This window comes from Phasianus colchicus, chromosome 1 (genome assembly GCF_987193195.1).
Source record: "Phasianus colchicus chromosome 1, bPhaCol1.hap1.1, whole genome shotgun sequence".
NCBI classification, from domain to species: domain Eukaryota; kingdom Metazoa; phylum Chordata; class Aves; order Galliformes; family Phasianidae; genus Phasianus; species Phasianus colchicus.
This window is the reverse complement of record NC_143436.1, coordinates 12377926-12392812: the sequence shown is the minus strand read 5'-3', so window position 1 is coordinate 12392812 and position 14887 is coordinate 12377926. Positions and strand designations below refer to the sequence as shown.

The following is a 14887-nucleotide window of genomic DNA, read 5'->3' as shown; positions in this document are numbered from 1 at the left end:
CTGATTTTACTTTCTTTTTCCTAACAAAACCTCCAGCACTGTACTGCATTCTTTTCCTGAAGTCTTTTATGCTGTTTTCACTGGAAAATGACCAAACAGAATGAGTGTTGAAAAAGCACTTCTTATTGGCTTATCAGAAATTCCAGTAATTCTTCTAGAAGTTTATGGGGAGGGAAATGTTCCTGCAAAGTAAATGGAGCAGATAAAAAGAAGAACTAGATTGTTCAGGAAATATATTCCCTATATCCAGCATAGCTAGGGTTTTTCAAACAGCCTTCTCTACCAGAGGCTGTAACAGAAAGACTGAGACAACAGACATGTGCTACCAGTAGCAGAAGCCTCACATTAGTTAAAAATGTGTATTTTCTCTTAATTCTTTTGCTTAGTTCAATCTAATTTAGAGTTTCTTTTACTAAGACTGAAACACTGACAAATAGAACTACAGACCCTATGTTAAAATGACACAGAATGTGTCCAATAACTACTGTTAAGAAAGTAATTATGGCTAACTATACATTTAATATAAAAACTTACATTGTCATAGAAACAAGAGACTCCCAACTTGAAATTGTCATGCTAGAAGGCAGTTCTTCTCACCAAAAGGTTTCAGACTTTTTAGAAATGAACAGTCATATAACAAACCCACACTGAAAGAAAATCAGAAATAAAAGTAAAACAATCATTGTCAACATAATAAACAGCATCCCACCTAATTCTGTCAAGTGCATTGTTCACATCCTGGCAGAACTGAGTTTTAAGGCAAGTTTTGCAGCATAGTTCTGCCCTAAATTTTGGAGATAATTACACTTAACCTAACCAAAGCACATGATAAACTGAAGAGGTATTCATCTCCTGCCCCGATCTACTACAAGAGTTCAACAGCTGCTGCCTTTCCCATTCTGCAAGGATCGCACTCAAGTGGCGGGAGCATACAGGCACCCAACTGCAACAGGCCTCTGCAGTACTCTGAAGCATAAAAAAACTGCTCTGATAAAAACAGAATGCAGAATTAAAAAAATGAGTCTAATCCTTGTTTATACTAATGCACCATTTTGGAAGCATGAGAGATTTACATAACATTTGTTTATGCTGATTAAGCACAAAGGACTTAGTAAGAAAATAAGAGAAACTAATGCAGCCATTTTATTTAGTACTAGTTGAGGAACTATCCATGTGAAAGTAAAACATTAGAAAATATTTGATGCAGTTTATCTCAATGTATAATAAAGTAAACAAACAAATAAACAAACAAAAAGATCTTATATGGGAAAAAGATCTCCTGAAATGGGACCCAGACTTCCTTTTCCAATGAAAGGTTGGCTCTGATCTTTTGAGGTCCCTTCCAGCCTGGGCTGTTCTATGATTCTATGCTACACACATATATATGAAAGTCATCTTGAGAATTCCTTTCAAATGTGTTTTTCTTCACAGTTTCTTGAGGCAAACCATTGTTTCACCCCACTTCAGAGAAAACTTTAGTTTTAGTTATTAAGAATAACTTATAATTTCAGGTACACAAGAAAGAATAATAACTATTCATTGGAATGAGTCAACTGCAGAAATTTTGAAGGGCCAGCTTTAGCCTAACTTAAGATTTCAACATATTTTGAGGAACAAAGGCAGACCAAGGAAATACAGTCCCAGCACTGACTTCCCAGTATTGGAGAATTTCCCCAGGCTGTAATGTCTCTCTTGAATAAGACAGAAAATGTGGCTTCTAAAAACAGTAATAATTTTATTAAATGATCTCTTGACTTTTTTTCCTGAAACCTTTTTCTCTTACCTTTTACCTCATCCATCTTGTACCTTGTCTTATTTCCCTCTCTATTGAGGTCATGTGTTGTGGAACTAATCCAAGACCTCCAGGAGAAACATCTGAAGTTGATAGGCGAAATGAAACAGCATTACACAGATATTAATAGTAATAATATATATAAATGAGAAGACAACTGAAGAGTCATGATGACCACAACATACCTTTTGATGAATCTGCCTGCATCCAAGCAATCTGCATTTACTGACTGAGAATGCAGAATTAATGCATTTGTGATTTACACACTGTAAAAAGGGTAAATACGTGGCAGATATATACAAGCAACAGCCTTCTGTCAACTAAGCATCTAGTAAGGAGTCCATATTACGGATAGAAAGTTTGAATAAATGCAACCTTAGGCTAACAATTTAAGAGCATTAAAACAGTAAGAAAAATCTGTGTTAGAGATTATCTATTACTAATGAAAAATTCTGTTCACTTCAGAATGTTAGATTGAGTTCTTTTTTGTTAAAGCCCTTCACACTCTTCCTTTTCCTTTGCTGTTCTCTGCCATTTCACTTTCCACTGTGGTAGCCTCAACTTAAACTGGGAAAGTAACACAAATGGCCAGAGAGAAAGAACTCTCTCTTCTTACTGGTAAATTTCCATGAGGTTGAAAGAAAGCTAACTTGAAACAAATAAGGCGAGCAGAAGAAATACTGTTAACCAACAGAGTCATTTTGTGCATTCCAGAGATCAGAAGATGACTTGGGCTCACAGCCCTGGTTATTTTAGAAAATTCAGTTAAGGCCAGCATTGCAATGACATTCAGCAATGAAAATGAAAGAGAGTCATTTTGCTACTGAAATCAATACCTCCAAACTCTGCACACTACGGACTGCACCTGCTTAGGTAGGTATCTGTCTATTCAATCATATTTCGAAGTTCATGATGACTTTATTTTCTACTGCAAAATAGTGTATAATACTGTGCATCAACTGGACACCAGAAGGGAGAAGTTCATTTTAAGTACATTACATAGATGCATTGAAACATACACGAAGAATCCCCTAAATCAGTGCAGAAATCCATAATAATCATTACAAAATTACTTCCTAAAAACATTACTACACAATGTCTTACACACTCTCAACCTACAACATAGATGTTGTACACTGATATATTTATAAACATGTGTTAGATATATGGAAGAAAAAAACTTTCCAGAATATTAGTATAGTCAAGGTATACCATTTTTTCCTCAGAACCTAAACTTCAAAAATCCCTTTGTTTATATTGCTATGAGGAACAGAAGAACATCTGGTTCCACAACTAGTGCAGCATCCTACCTCCATCATCCTTCCTAAATCACAGTTAAGACCACGTCCTCATATAAATCCCTTTGGATGGAGCACTTTTTCCATGTACACACTTTTATATATAAAAAACGTAGATGAACAATTAATCAACTTTTTCATGTCATGAAAGTAGCTCCTCATCTGTAAGGAACAAGGAAAAGATCATAAGCGCTGAAAACAGAAGCTCAGAATCCATATCTTTCATCAAATGTTGAATTAATGCAGGTGAATTGAAAGCAAGTATAAAGTAAGGCAGACACAATTTTACCTACTCACACTGGTACTTTTGTCAAGAGTATCAACAGACAGACAGGTGTGAGTATGAGATGAACTTAAGCATAAGTTTCTCAATAAAACTAATCAAAGTACTCTAATTCTTTCATTTCTTCAAGGAAATGATGCCATAACAAAGTCTTGCCCCTGTCCTTTAACGGCACATTTGTAATTCTCAAAGAAGAAAAAAGACAGATGAATGTAATTCTATTGCCAGTGGACACAGAGTTCCTGACATGAAACATCACTATCTTTTGGGAGGAGCTGAAGAGTAAATCACAGGATACATGAGTCAGAAGCCAGTTAGAATGGTCTTTAAATATAGAGGGGCAAACATAAGAACAGCATGAAGTAATGGTAAAAGAATAACCCAATTTAATTTCTAGGGTAAGTTAAACCTGAAGAATCAAAGGTAGGAAAAAGGAGTACATCTGAAGTACTTTTTTTTTTTTTTTTTTTTCCCTCAAAGAATATCACCGTGTTTTGTACCAGAAATGCAACCATGCAGTTTTTCATAGTTCTTTGTGTTTGTTCTCTGCAAGACACCTGTGATTTTTATTTGTGAAAATCATGCAGCTTACTACTTACTTATATTAGGGAGGGAAGTTATATACAATGTTCACATCTTAGAAGACAGCATTTACTGACATCCAAGGAGAAGAAAAAAAAAAGACAATCTGCACACATATCATACTTTAATGAATGGAGAAGAAAATTACTGGTGAAATTAAATGACCAAATAAGCATCTTAAAAATATAACAGTATGTACAGAAATATGTATGAAGAGATCTGTAGGAACTTACTAACATTTTAACCAGCTGACATGCTATTTACACACCCAGGGTATCACTATGGAAAAAAAAGAAACTATGACTGCACTTCTCTGAAAGGCATGTCAGAGACTTAAGGAAAATAACAGTTAACTGTAAAGTCAGTTTTAATTACAAAATTCACGGACAAACTAATTAAAAAGTAAATATTTATTAATAAAGGCAAGTCCCTTACTGCACTGTGTATTAAATCCTTTTTGCTTAAGGAGCTACAGTTGATGCTTAAAGTTGGCTGATCTAGAGACAAATAAGACACAATAAAAAGTGTCAATGTAAAGTATCAGTGTTACTGAATCCACTGATTCCATGTGGCAACACAACTCCCTAGTTACTTCTAGAAGTAAATTAAACTGTTCAATTAGATCACCTGGCTACTCATTACGTTTAAAGCACTGTCCTTAAGGAAGAGGTGTGTCACACAACAGTGACAAGACAAAATCTGCTGCATTACTCCCGAGTTCTGAAATCCATTTGTTGGGATTCTGCTAAGAAGTTTATAATTCTCTACAAAGAATAAGAACTTGGTGAAACGGCAGTTCCTGCAACCTTTCAAACTAAAAACAAAGCTGAGTTGCAGTCTGTGCACATCACGGACCCACAGTGCCTACTGATGGGAACTACTGGAGAAAGGTACCACGGATCTGAGACAGCAGTGTTAAACAGAGAGTGGAACTGGAGACAGCGCTGCTCCTAATAGGATTCATAGTGTGATTACTTATCCAAATTAGGATGCCTTTCCTTAACACATTACTTTTACAACCAAGCATCTGTGCATCTGTGGAAGAAAGCATTTAATCTAAAATGTCCCAGATCAACCACAATTGAAAGTAAGTATTTCTTTCAGATAGCATAAGGATCTTTTCTTCACCAGAGTAAGCAGAACTTCAAAACATATAAAACTTGCAAATATACCTGGCTAATTTGATTGCTGTACAACATTCTGACACAGGAAGACTATATCCTAAAAAACACATAGGCTTTTACAGAGGAAATCCTGTCTCCTTTATATGATGTCTAGGACAGTTTTGTCACTGACTTCATCAAAGCCAAGATTCCACCCAATGTGTTTTAAGAGAATCTCTGATTTAGCCAACAGTAGCACAATCAGGAGGTTGCAACGAATAAATAGAACAATAAAAAGGAAACAGTCTCCAAGAAATGTTTCTCTATGAACTCTCACAATTAGCTCTGAATGATAACAATAATGGTTCCGAAATGCTTCCTCCCAGTGCAAAGCCAGGCAATGGTTTCCTGTGTTAAACGGTTTTTATTGGGTGTCATACTTACAAGAGAACTATGGAGGATTTCATCACGGAACTGCTAATTAGTTTCTCAAGATGTTTACTCCTTCTCACAATACACAGCAATTCCTACCTCATAAGTTTATTTTTTCTAAATTAACGCTTTTAACTCCCATAAAACAGCAACATTCCACTGGACTCATTTTAGAAGTATTTCACCCCTCAATGCAATAAAAGATGAAGCTCTGCATTATTTCAGAAGTGGTGGTGTATAATCAAACACAGCATAATAAAAAATTATGGGAGTACCTTTCTTTCCTCTACTTCCTACACTAAATTAATATCTGTAAACTGAATTAGTCAGACCTTGCTTTCATCTACAGGTGAAATTTCAGTCAAAACTTTCAAACAAGTCTCCTAAGCAGCCCATTATAAATAGTAGCACTCTACCTCCACGTTTATCTCTGTGACTTCATACTCAGACAGCTCTGTAGAAGCAGCTCCAGTCATGTCACATGGTGCATTCAAGGTCATACTATCTTAATTTACAGAGGTATCATTGATAAATTATGCGGAAACAATGATAATAGAGTCATTAACCTTGTTCCAGCACACTAAAGGTGTTTTATAACTAAAACGAGAATAAAGTTATAAAAACATAAAGATTTCATTGCCCAGCTTTTTCTCTCCTACACACTGCTGCAAAGTACTGTTGGGGATTTTATCTTGGTGAGTAACGTGGCTGTCTGCCGTCTGTGCTTTTAACCAAGGAGTGCAGCGACTAGACTGAATTACGCTGAAGGAGGAATCAGGTGATTAAATGCACAAAACATTGACCTCTTTTTAAACATAGGAAGTTGGATCCAGAAGGCCTCTCCCTTTGGCAAAGTAAAAGATGCTGGAGCACAAGAAAGATCATTCGAATCAAGAAGTGTCAGTCCAAAGATCTATGCAGAGTTGTCATTTCCAAACATGCAGTCATCTGGCTGGTATTGGAGGACTCACATCAAAAGTGCAGTGTGTTAACCTGATGAAGTATATATATGCTACTGTACTACACATATATATAACCTAGGTGGGATTTAGAATGCATTCTCCAAGTCTCATTCAGGAAACCTGCAGTAATCCACAGACTAAAAGCCTGACTAATGTCCCTAATTCGTGTATGACAGACATCTGTATTAAGGGTACACATATTAGTGAATCACTTGGGATTGCTTTGACTTGAAGTGAAATATTTGAAGAATAGTGAGGAGGTGGGACAGAGACTGACTGCTGCATTACACCATCGTAACCTGAAGTTGGCATTAGTGCAGATTAGTACCTACAGCATTTCTGCAAAGAACGTAAATAGTTTAGCAGACAGTATACTCTTTCTTCTTGACACTTCCACTGCTGCTTCTTTTAATCCAGATGCTGCAAGACCTCTCACGCTAAAATTGATGAAGAGAGGCAACTACAGAGCAGGTTCCTGGAGTTCAGGCGCCCAGAGATGACACCACACTCCAAGACAGAATTCGTTACAGTCCTCTCCACTTATCACATGAACTGTAGTATCTCTTTGCATCTTCTGACTATCAGCGTATGATCTACAACGTACTTCACTACTTACCCAAAAGGACCAATAGAAAAACCACAGAGCATGTCTTTATTAAGGTATTTGACCTCATGTAGGCAAGCGAGTATATCTTAAAGCGCATTCTGAAGGCCTGACAGTCAAACTTTCTATGAATCTTCCCATGTTCGGGTAAACTAATAACTGGCATACGTTTCAAGCATTCAGAAGTGTCACAATGCCACTTCAAACAACACACTTTCCATCAAAATGAGGAAGTTAAACCGCAAAAATATGTCCCAGCAACGCACCTTTACGTCCTTCAAGCAAAGGCTACTGGCTGCCGCTATGGAGCACGCACACCCCTGATGAATGAGATCAAACCCCTTCCCACTGCAGAAACCCCCGAGTTTGGGACGAGCTCGGTGCACGGCTGAGCCGCGCGCTCGGGGGCCGCGCACCGAGCCGCACCGAGCCGCACCGAGCCGTCGCAGCGCGCCGGTCCGAGGGCACGCGGCTTTCCCAGCGGAGCTCCAGCGCTGCGCTGCGCGGGGCTGCGCCAGCAGCAGCTTCACCGCACGCGCTCACTCGCAGCTACCCCAACTCGGCTGAGTTGGAAGAGGCAGAAACAAACACGTACACAGCATCTGCTGCACCTACTGACTTTCCTGGAAATGTACGAGAGCTATTCAAGCACTCAGAAATAAATAAGCGCAAACTGGAGAGGCGGAAGAGTTCTTTCCAGAAAGTTTCTCCCCGCCTCTCCCTCCCACTTCTCCCCGGGATCAGGCGACCGTTCTCACGGGGCTCCAGGTGAACCGCTCCTCCGTCAGCGGCACGCTCAGGCCGCCGCCCCGCCGCCCGCTCCCCGTCCCCGGGCAGCCGCCCCGCAGCACAGCGCAGCCCCGCTCCGCTCCGCTCCTCCGGCCCCACGGCAGCGCCCGCAGCCTCGGAGCGGCGCCCGGCCCCGCGGCGCGCCCCCCCCCGTCCCCTCGCAGCGGCATGGCGAAGCGCTGTCACTGACGCACATTTAATTCGCCCGGCTGCGGGCACGGCGGAGCGCCGCTCTCCTCCCCCAGCCGCCGCCGGCGGGTGGGGGAAAGTCAAACTGCCGCAACAAAGTTGCTCCCCCCCGGCCGCCGCCCCCCGCTCCCCCCGGCCCGGCCCGGCCCCCCGGCCGCCGCCTTACCTTGCTTGACGCACTTGAGGCGGATGGGGTCCTTGCAGTGCTTGATCACGGCCAGCACATCCCTGATGGTGAGCCCGGCCACGGGGGTCTCGTTCACCTCCAGCAGCAGCTCCTCCGGCACCAACTTGCTGCCGCCCTCATAGGCCACCTTGCCGGGCTTCACCTCGCCCAGGTACGGGAACTGCCCGTTCTCGGCGCCCCCCTTCAGCTCGAAGCCCAGCTGCCCCTCCGGGTTCCGCACGATCACGATCTCGTGGACTCGGCTCGTCCAGTGGCTTTTCTTCTTCAAGCCCTTGGACATTGCCGTGGGGATGCTCTGCCCGACTCCCGCGCTGCTTGCCGCTCTCTCCTCCCGCTCTCTGCCCCCCTCCCCCGGGGCTCCGCTGGGGCACGCTCGGGGCAGGCTGGGCTGCGGCCGGCGAGGGGAGCGGGCGCCGCGGCCCCGCGGGGCGACGGAGCGGGGACGGGGAGAGCCTCTGTGCCCGGTCCGAGCGGCTGCCGGCGCTTTAGCTGATATCCATGGCAGCCGCGGCGGCCGGGACCCTGCCAGTGGATGTACTAGTTGTAGAGAAACTGGCAGCGGGGAGGGAGGGAGAGAAGGAGGGAGGGGAAAAGGGAGGGAACGGCCGCGGGGAGGAGGAGTGTGGCGGCGGCGGCGGAGTCAGGCGGGCGCTGCCTCGGCGTTCCCTCCTCGCCTGACCCGGTAGTGAAGGCCGAGAGAGAGGCTGCCTGGCACGGCCGGCAGAAGGCGGAGAGCGGCCGGGCGGGGGGCGGGCGGGCGGCTCGGTGCTCCCGGCCCGGCGGCCCCGTTACCCCGCGAGGCGGCACCGGCCGACAGGGGGAGCCCGGGGCCGAGGTGTCGGGGGCTGAGCTGCCCGCCGATTGCCCCGCGGCGCCGGCCGGCCGGGCCTCTCGCCGGGCTGGCGTTCCTGCTGCTCCCCGCCTCCGGCACATCTCGAGCCCTCTGAGCTGCGCTGATCCCGGGTCCCATCCGAGGTGACCCGGCCACCGTCCGTTCCGACAGGGCTTCCCCGGGCCCGGCCTGCCGGGGGCCGCACGGGAGTGGTTCCCATCAGCCTGCCCAGGATGGAGAGCTGCAGGGTGATGAGGTGCGCTGGTGGCTCACGCCACTGCAGTGAGAAGCTCTGGGCAGCGGTTCAGGAAATGGAGTAATGCATTTCAGCTCAAATCCGCGAGGAAGAAGGATGCTGTGGAATGTGTGGAGGGGTTGGTTGGGAGTTCTGCTTCTGACAAGGGAGAATCCAGTGACAGGCTTCAGGTTGTGGCAGGAAAAACAAAGCAGCCGTTATTTAGATCTTAGCATTAAGAACGTATACAGACCCTGCCATGCTTTCCTGCTCTGAGGTCTCACACTTCAGTTTATTGAGTTGTGTTGTACATGGGCATACTTTGTAATGCTGGTTACTGTACCCACGGGACAGAAGCAGTATCACAGCTGGTGGGCAATGGGTGTTGTAAGGACACAATGAAGAGACGGGTGGTAGTGGTGTGTTTTCCATAAAATCATCTTGCTGTCACCTACCAGATCTCATTTGGTGCCATCTGCTTGGCTCTAAATCCTACATAACCTGAGCTACCGAAGAGCAGCATTTCCAAACCCAAGTGCTTCTCTCTGTCTAAGCACTCAGAAGCAGGTGACAGTCCAACCCACTGCTCCTGTGCACTCTCCATTTAATGTGTTCTGTCATATGCTTAACACGTGTGCAAACAGTGTAGTGTAGCAGTTGGCACGTATTTCTGAGAAGCTTGTCTTGCTGAAAAAAATAATTTCCATCTGAAGGGAAGATTGACAGATACAGGCAGAGCAACCTCCTGACTTTGAGAAATGTAGTTTTTGCTTCTGCAAGATACAGGAGAAGAGTGTAAGAGAGGGTCTACTGGCTGGGTACAGGATGGGGGAAGGTAGGAGAAATGTCATGTGTTACAGCATGTGATGTAAAGCTGATCAGATATTTTTAAATTTTCAATTAAAGTGACTGCAATGAAATTTTTCACAAACTGTATCGCTGTTTTCTGTCTTGGTTCCTATGGAAACAGTCCTTTATGCGATCATGCTTGGCTGTGTCTCCTTTATTTCTCCAATAACTTTTGAAGCTGTTGGGCAGTTTCCACCAAATCTATCTCAAATATAATTAAGTTATTACATGAAAATAGGCAGCTGGCTAGGTCTGAGAGATCCTGTAAATGTCCCAAAGGCTGCAATATGAACTTTCTTCTTATTAAGCAGAATTCACATGGATGAGAGACCATATAAATGTTTCAATAATGACAAAAGTTTAAATTACAACTCATTATCAGCCTCAGTATAAATCTGTGGGAAAGCAGAATCTTTGAGTTTGTGTTCTCCCAGTATTACTTGTTTGATGTCCCCTTGCACTCAGATGTAGGTACAAGTAGAAAAGGTATGTGCTGAGGGGAAGAAATAAATTTACAAACGTCTGTATTCTGCAGATCTTTTCATCTGTTTTGTTGAGTGGACCTGGAAATTGATGCAAAGCTCTTTATGACAAAACTAGCTTTAAAAAAAAAAAAAAAGAAGAAGAAGAACATGCAGAAGTGAAATAAAATATCTGTAAGGATGGACAGCTAAAGATGGGAGGGGAATTCGAAGGCTCATGAACTGGGATTGAGAGATTGAGAGTTGACTAGGATCTAGAGTTGAGAGGGACAGAGATTACAGCAGCGATCTCCTTTTCTGTATACCAGCAGGAGTGTCCTGCTGCTGAGACAACTAAGGGAATACAGTATTTCTCTGCAGCATTCTTTTATAATAGAGATAAGTTTAAGTTTTTAAAGATTTGGGCTGACTGTATGTGGATAAAATCTTGCTATTATAGCATCACTCGTTCATATTCTCAGGGCTTAGGGTAATAAAGCACTAATGGAAATGCAATTTGTTTTCATCTTGATTTTGAAATGTATTGTGGGGAAATTAAACCTTGTATAGGGTTCATTTGTAGCAGCTACACTCAGATGACAGTTGCATTTTTACAGCGGTAGCCGGGTAACTGTAAAACAAGATTATCTTTGTCACTGGCAGAGCAAATGTCCAGCACGTGGCAGAGTGGGTGAGTTTGCGTATTTTCTGCCTGGCCCCTGAAGAGCCTGAAAAAAAAGCTGTTGAACTTGCCAAGACCTTTTTGTTAGTCCCTTCCTTTGGATCTCACCCTAGAAAAGCATGAACCAGTCCCGAGTGTGAATGTGAGGGTATCTACCACAAAAGATTTCCTATAATTAGAAGTAACAATGGCACGTAATGAAACATGTTCACCAAATACAGCATAAATGTCTTTTATTATCCTTTTGCATCTGAACCTGTAAACACAGAAGCCTGTAAATCACTATACTTCTGGGATTAAAGTTGTGCTGATCCCATAAGTAAGCTGAAGTGTGAGACTTTGGTAAATGTATTTTGTAGCTGTTGAATTATCTTTCCTATTCTAACACTATGGAGTCAGTAAAAAAATAACTGAATTCTATCTGTGTTTAGAGTATGGCCCGTTTTCAGATAAGTGAATTTCCTCAAGTGGAAAATGATATATTGCATGTGCCAAAGGGGGAAATACATATATATATTATTTACTATTATTTATTCAGCAATGGATTTCCCTTATCTTGTATGTGTATTTGTAACATTGGACTAGAACTGAGAAAATGTGAAATTTCCTTCTTCGGCACATACTTCCTCTGTGTCTGGATGTGAATGTTTCCGTCTCTTATTTTTTACGTTTTTAAGTAGGCATGATTAATTTGGTTTCTCTTTCACTGTTTTCTATTTAGTGTGTCAGCTACTCAGCAGCCGTATTCTTACGTGAGGCTTCTGGACACTACAGCCAAGCTCCCACCACAGTGCTTATGTTAATCTACGACCTGGCAGAATTCAGATGTTTAAATCCAAATTCAGGAAGAAAAAAAAAAAAAAGTCTATTCTCTTAGTTGCCTAAAAGTATTGCAGTAGGTAATGTTACCACTGGCAGAGCTTCGAAGTCTCTTAGCTGGTTTAGCTACCTTTTGCTGGGAGTTTTAAATGCTCATAGGGTCCCTTTCTTTCTTCCATTAAAAACTGCAGTCCTAACCTTTGCAGTTACAAATTTCACCAAAAAGTTACAGTTTTTTATGATAATATCTTCTGCTACTCATGTCTTTAAAGAGACTGATTTTGAAATATTATTATGAATAATACTATCCATTCCAAATTCTGGCTTCTGATTCTGAGAATATTTTTTCAGAATGCTAAAACATTAAACTAATTATCTAAAGCATTTTATCCTAAGTCCTTCAAATTCTGAATGTTTTGATGAAAAAGACACTTTTTTTTCTATTTTACCACAAAACCAAAGAAGATTAAATAAAATAATCCATAGTTTAGCCATCTGATCTTCAAAATAAACTTTTGTTTAATTGTAGACTTCTGAATTTTCTAATGTATATATATGATTAGAATTACACAGCCTATTACTATTGCATCAGTAGCTCTCGCAGAGGTCAAATCTGTGAAGAATATGTGAAGAAAATTGCCTCCATTCCATGTGAAAAATAAGTGCAACCTTCAGAAAGGAAGAGGTGAAAGGGAAGGTTTCATCTAAATAGCATAGTTTACAATTAGTTTGAAAGATTACAGGAGACATTTTGTTTTCTCCTGACCATCTCTGCATTGATCTTTTCCAGTTTCCTTTCTCTCTTTTCTCATCAAGCCTTGGTATTACATACTTCCTGTGCTGTTCTTGCTAGCTGCTGAAGTGTTAATTAAGGTGAGATAAGGAAAACTTGTTGGAGGTCACCAACCTCCCCAGGGACTAAGTTGTGGGAGAGAAGCTGTCAAAATAAATTTGGTAAGAGCCATTAAAATAAACAAATGATGGCCTCTTTCCACAGAGATCCAGATGTAAATTGCATACCAGTATACACCCACAAAACGAGACAGAAGTAGACAGAAACAAAACTGCATAGAATACCATCCCAGAAAATAATCCTTTAAATCTGGCCCGACAGTAGAAAGATAGCAAAAAAAAACCCACAAATATCTATTACTATGAATGGGAGGAGGAGTGCAGCTTACCCCATGAATTACTGCTGTTGAAAACCTAATGGCACACAGTGCCTGGGTGGCTGGGATTTTTAAAAATATCAAATTAAGTGGCTGGATAACTGCTTGTGTTTGAAATGACTGCTTCTTCATTACCATGGTACTAGTTGTGTGCTTGGCTACCTTAAATTACCCCACACTGACTGGTAAGCCTCGTTGGATAGCACTAGGTATTGCAGCATCAGATAATGCTGATTAGCCTGCATCTTGCACTGAATTCGAATTTCCAGTATCTCAATTTCCTTTATAATATTTAGCATTAAGTGATTTATCTCAGCTAAAATATAAATATTTACTTAACTCTCGTAGAAGATAATATCTTAGATTAGCAAACCTCTGAATTCTTCCTTGTTACTTGCATTTTCATTTCCCTTGGATTAGACTGAAATAAGGCTTTTCTCTTTCATGTCTATTATCAGTTGCATTTTACATTTCATATGAACTAACAGTGCTGCTGAGATTGATCTCGCAATGTAGCTGGGAAAGAAGATGAATATTTTATGAAATATAAAATGAAAGCACATTATTCTAGAGATGTTCTGATCATGTTCCCCGTAAAGTTGTGACAGTATGTCCATTCAGACCCTTATTTTCATATTTTTGTCACTGCTTTCACAGAAATCACCTGTCCATGTCAGAATTCTTGTGCTTTAATGTGTCTGCAAAGAGCATGAAAGTTAATAAATACTTCTGAAGGTAGAAGTGTTGTTTTTTCATACAGTCACTGTGGAGATTCATAAAAGGTCACATGGCTTGTAGATATGTTTTCATTAAATTAAAACATGATGCAGTGAGGATTTTACAGAAGATGGCTCTAACATGCACACTCTCACCCAGTGCTTGTCATTCTGTACAGAATGAGCATGAACAAACCTTGGTACAAATATTTACACTTTGGTCAGTTTTGTTGTTAGTGTAAGTAGTGCTGAATCTAACCAAATTCTCAACTTGTTGACCTCAGCAAGCCTGAAGCTTTGGACAACTTATTTGCGTGAGGGTTATGTCTTATTTCCATTGCACTGCCATTTCCAAACTCTTACATTCGTTAGAGTTGCTGAACTGTGCTGTCCCATGACAGCAGGAGGCATAGGGTTTTCCCCTGCCAAGCAGGACAGGATCCAGCAAGGCTGTACTCCCCGCTGTGGATGCTTTTCACAACTGTGAAAAACATCCAGATTGTTTCCAGAAGCTTGTTGTGCTGAAAGATTGTCTAGCCATGGATATATGTAGAGGAAAAAGTCTTATCACACTGAGGTGAGTGCCAAACATGCTTTTGAGTTACCAGGGCTTCATTCCGGAGTGCTAATATATAAATACCCCAAAACCTGAATACTAGGGTGGACATAGAGACTATTAATCTTTTCTGTCTGCCATTCACACAGAGTGTGCTCCAAACGATGTGGCATAAAAGCTTTTGCACCACCATGCCTATGCATAGCATCCTGATAGGAAATCATCACTGAGATTTTCTTCAGTTTTGTTTGTATACTCTTAGAGTTGAAGCATGCGTGATTAAAAGCACGTGATGGGCTCTGCTTTGTAAGCAGATGGTAAGTTAAACAAAAAAGTGCATTCATGGA

At 41.9% G+C, this 14887-nt stretch overlaps 1 protein-coding gene and 1 long non-coding RNA gene across 9 annotated transcripts in view; both read right to left on the bottom strand.

Moving 5' to 3' along the window:
* Positions 1–2300, bottom strand: part of LOC116228629 (uncharacterized) — a 29850-nt gene extending 27550 nt beyond the window's left edge. Inside the window, exons 1-2 of the long non-coding RNA XR_016464256.1 lie at positions 1978–2300; positions 535–1875 (exon numbers count right to left, since the gene is read on the bottom strand). This is a non-coding gene — a long non-coding RNA (uncharacterized LOC116228629). The remainder of the gene's footprint in view (positions 1–534; positions 1876–1977) is intronic.
* The window catches only part of MAGI2 (membrane associated guanylate kinase, WW and PDZ domain containing 2), a 708093-nt gene extending 699097 nt beyond the window's left edge, over positions 1–8996 (bottom strand). For 3 of the 8 annotated variants that reach the window (XM_090135418.1, XM_090135428.1, XM_090135442.1), the window contains exon 1: positions 8201–8989. In XM_090135418.1, coding sequence (XP_089991544.1) covers positions 8201–8501 — 301 coding nt within the window. In that variant the 5' untranslated portion in view covers positions 8502–8989. Of the gene's footprint in view, positions 1–8200 lie in introns of all 8 variants that reach the window. The other 5 variants (XM_090135412.1, XM_090135421.1, XM_090135433.1 and 2 more) reach the window with 3 other exon arrangements.
* Between the last annotated feature and the right edge of the window lie 5891 nt (positions 8997–14887).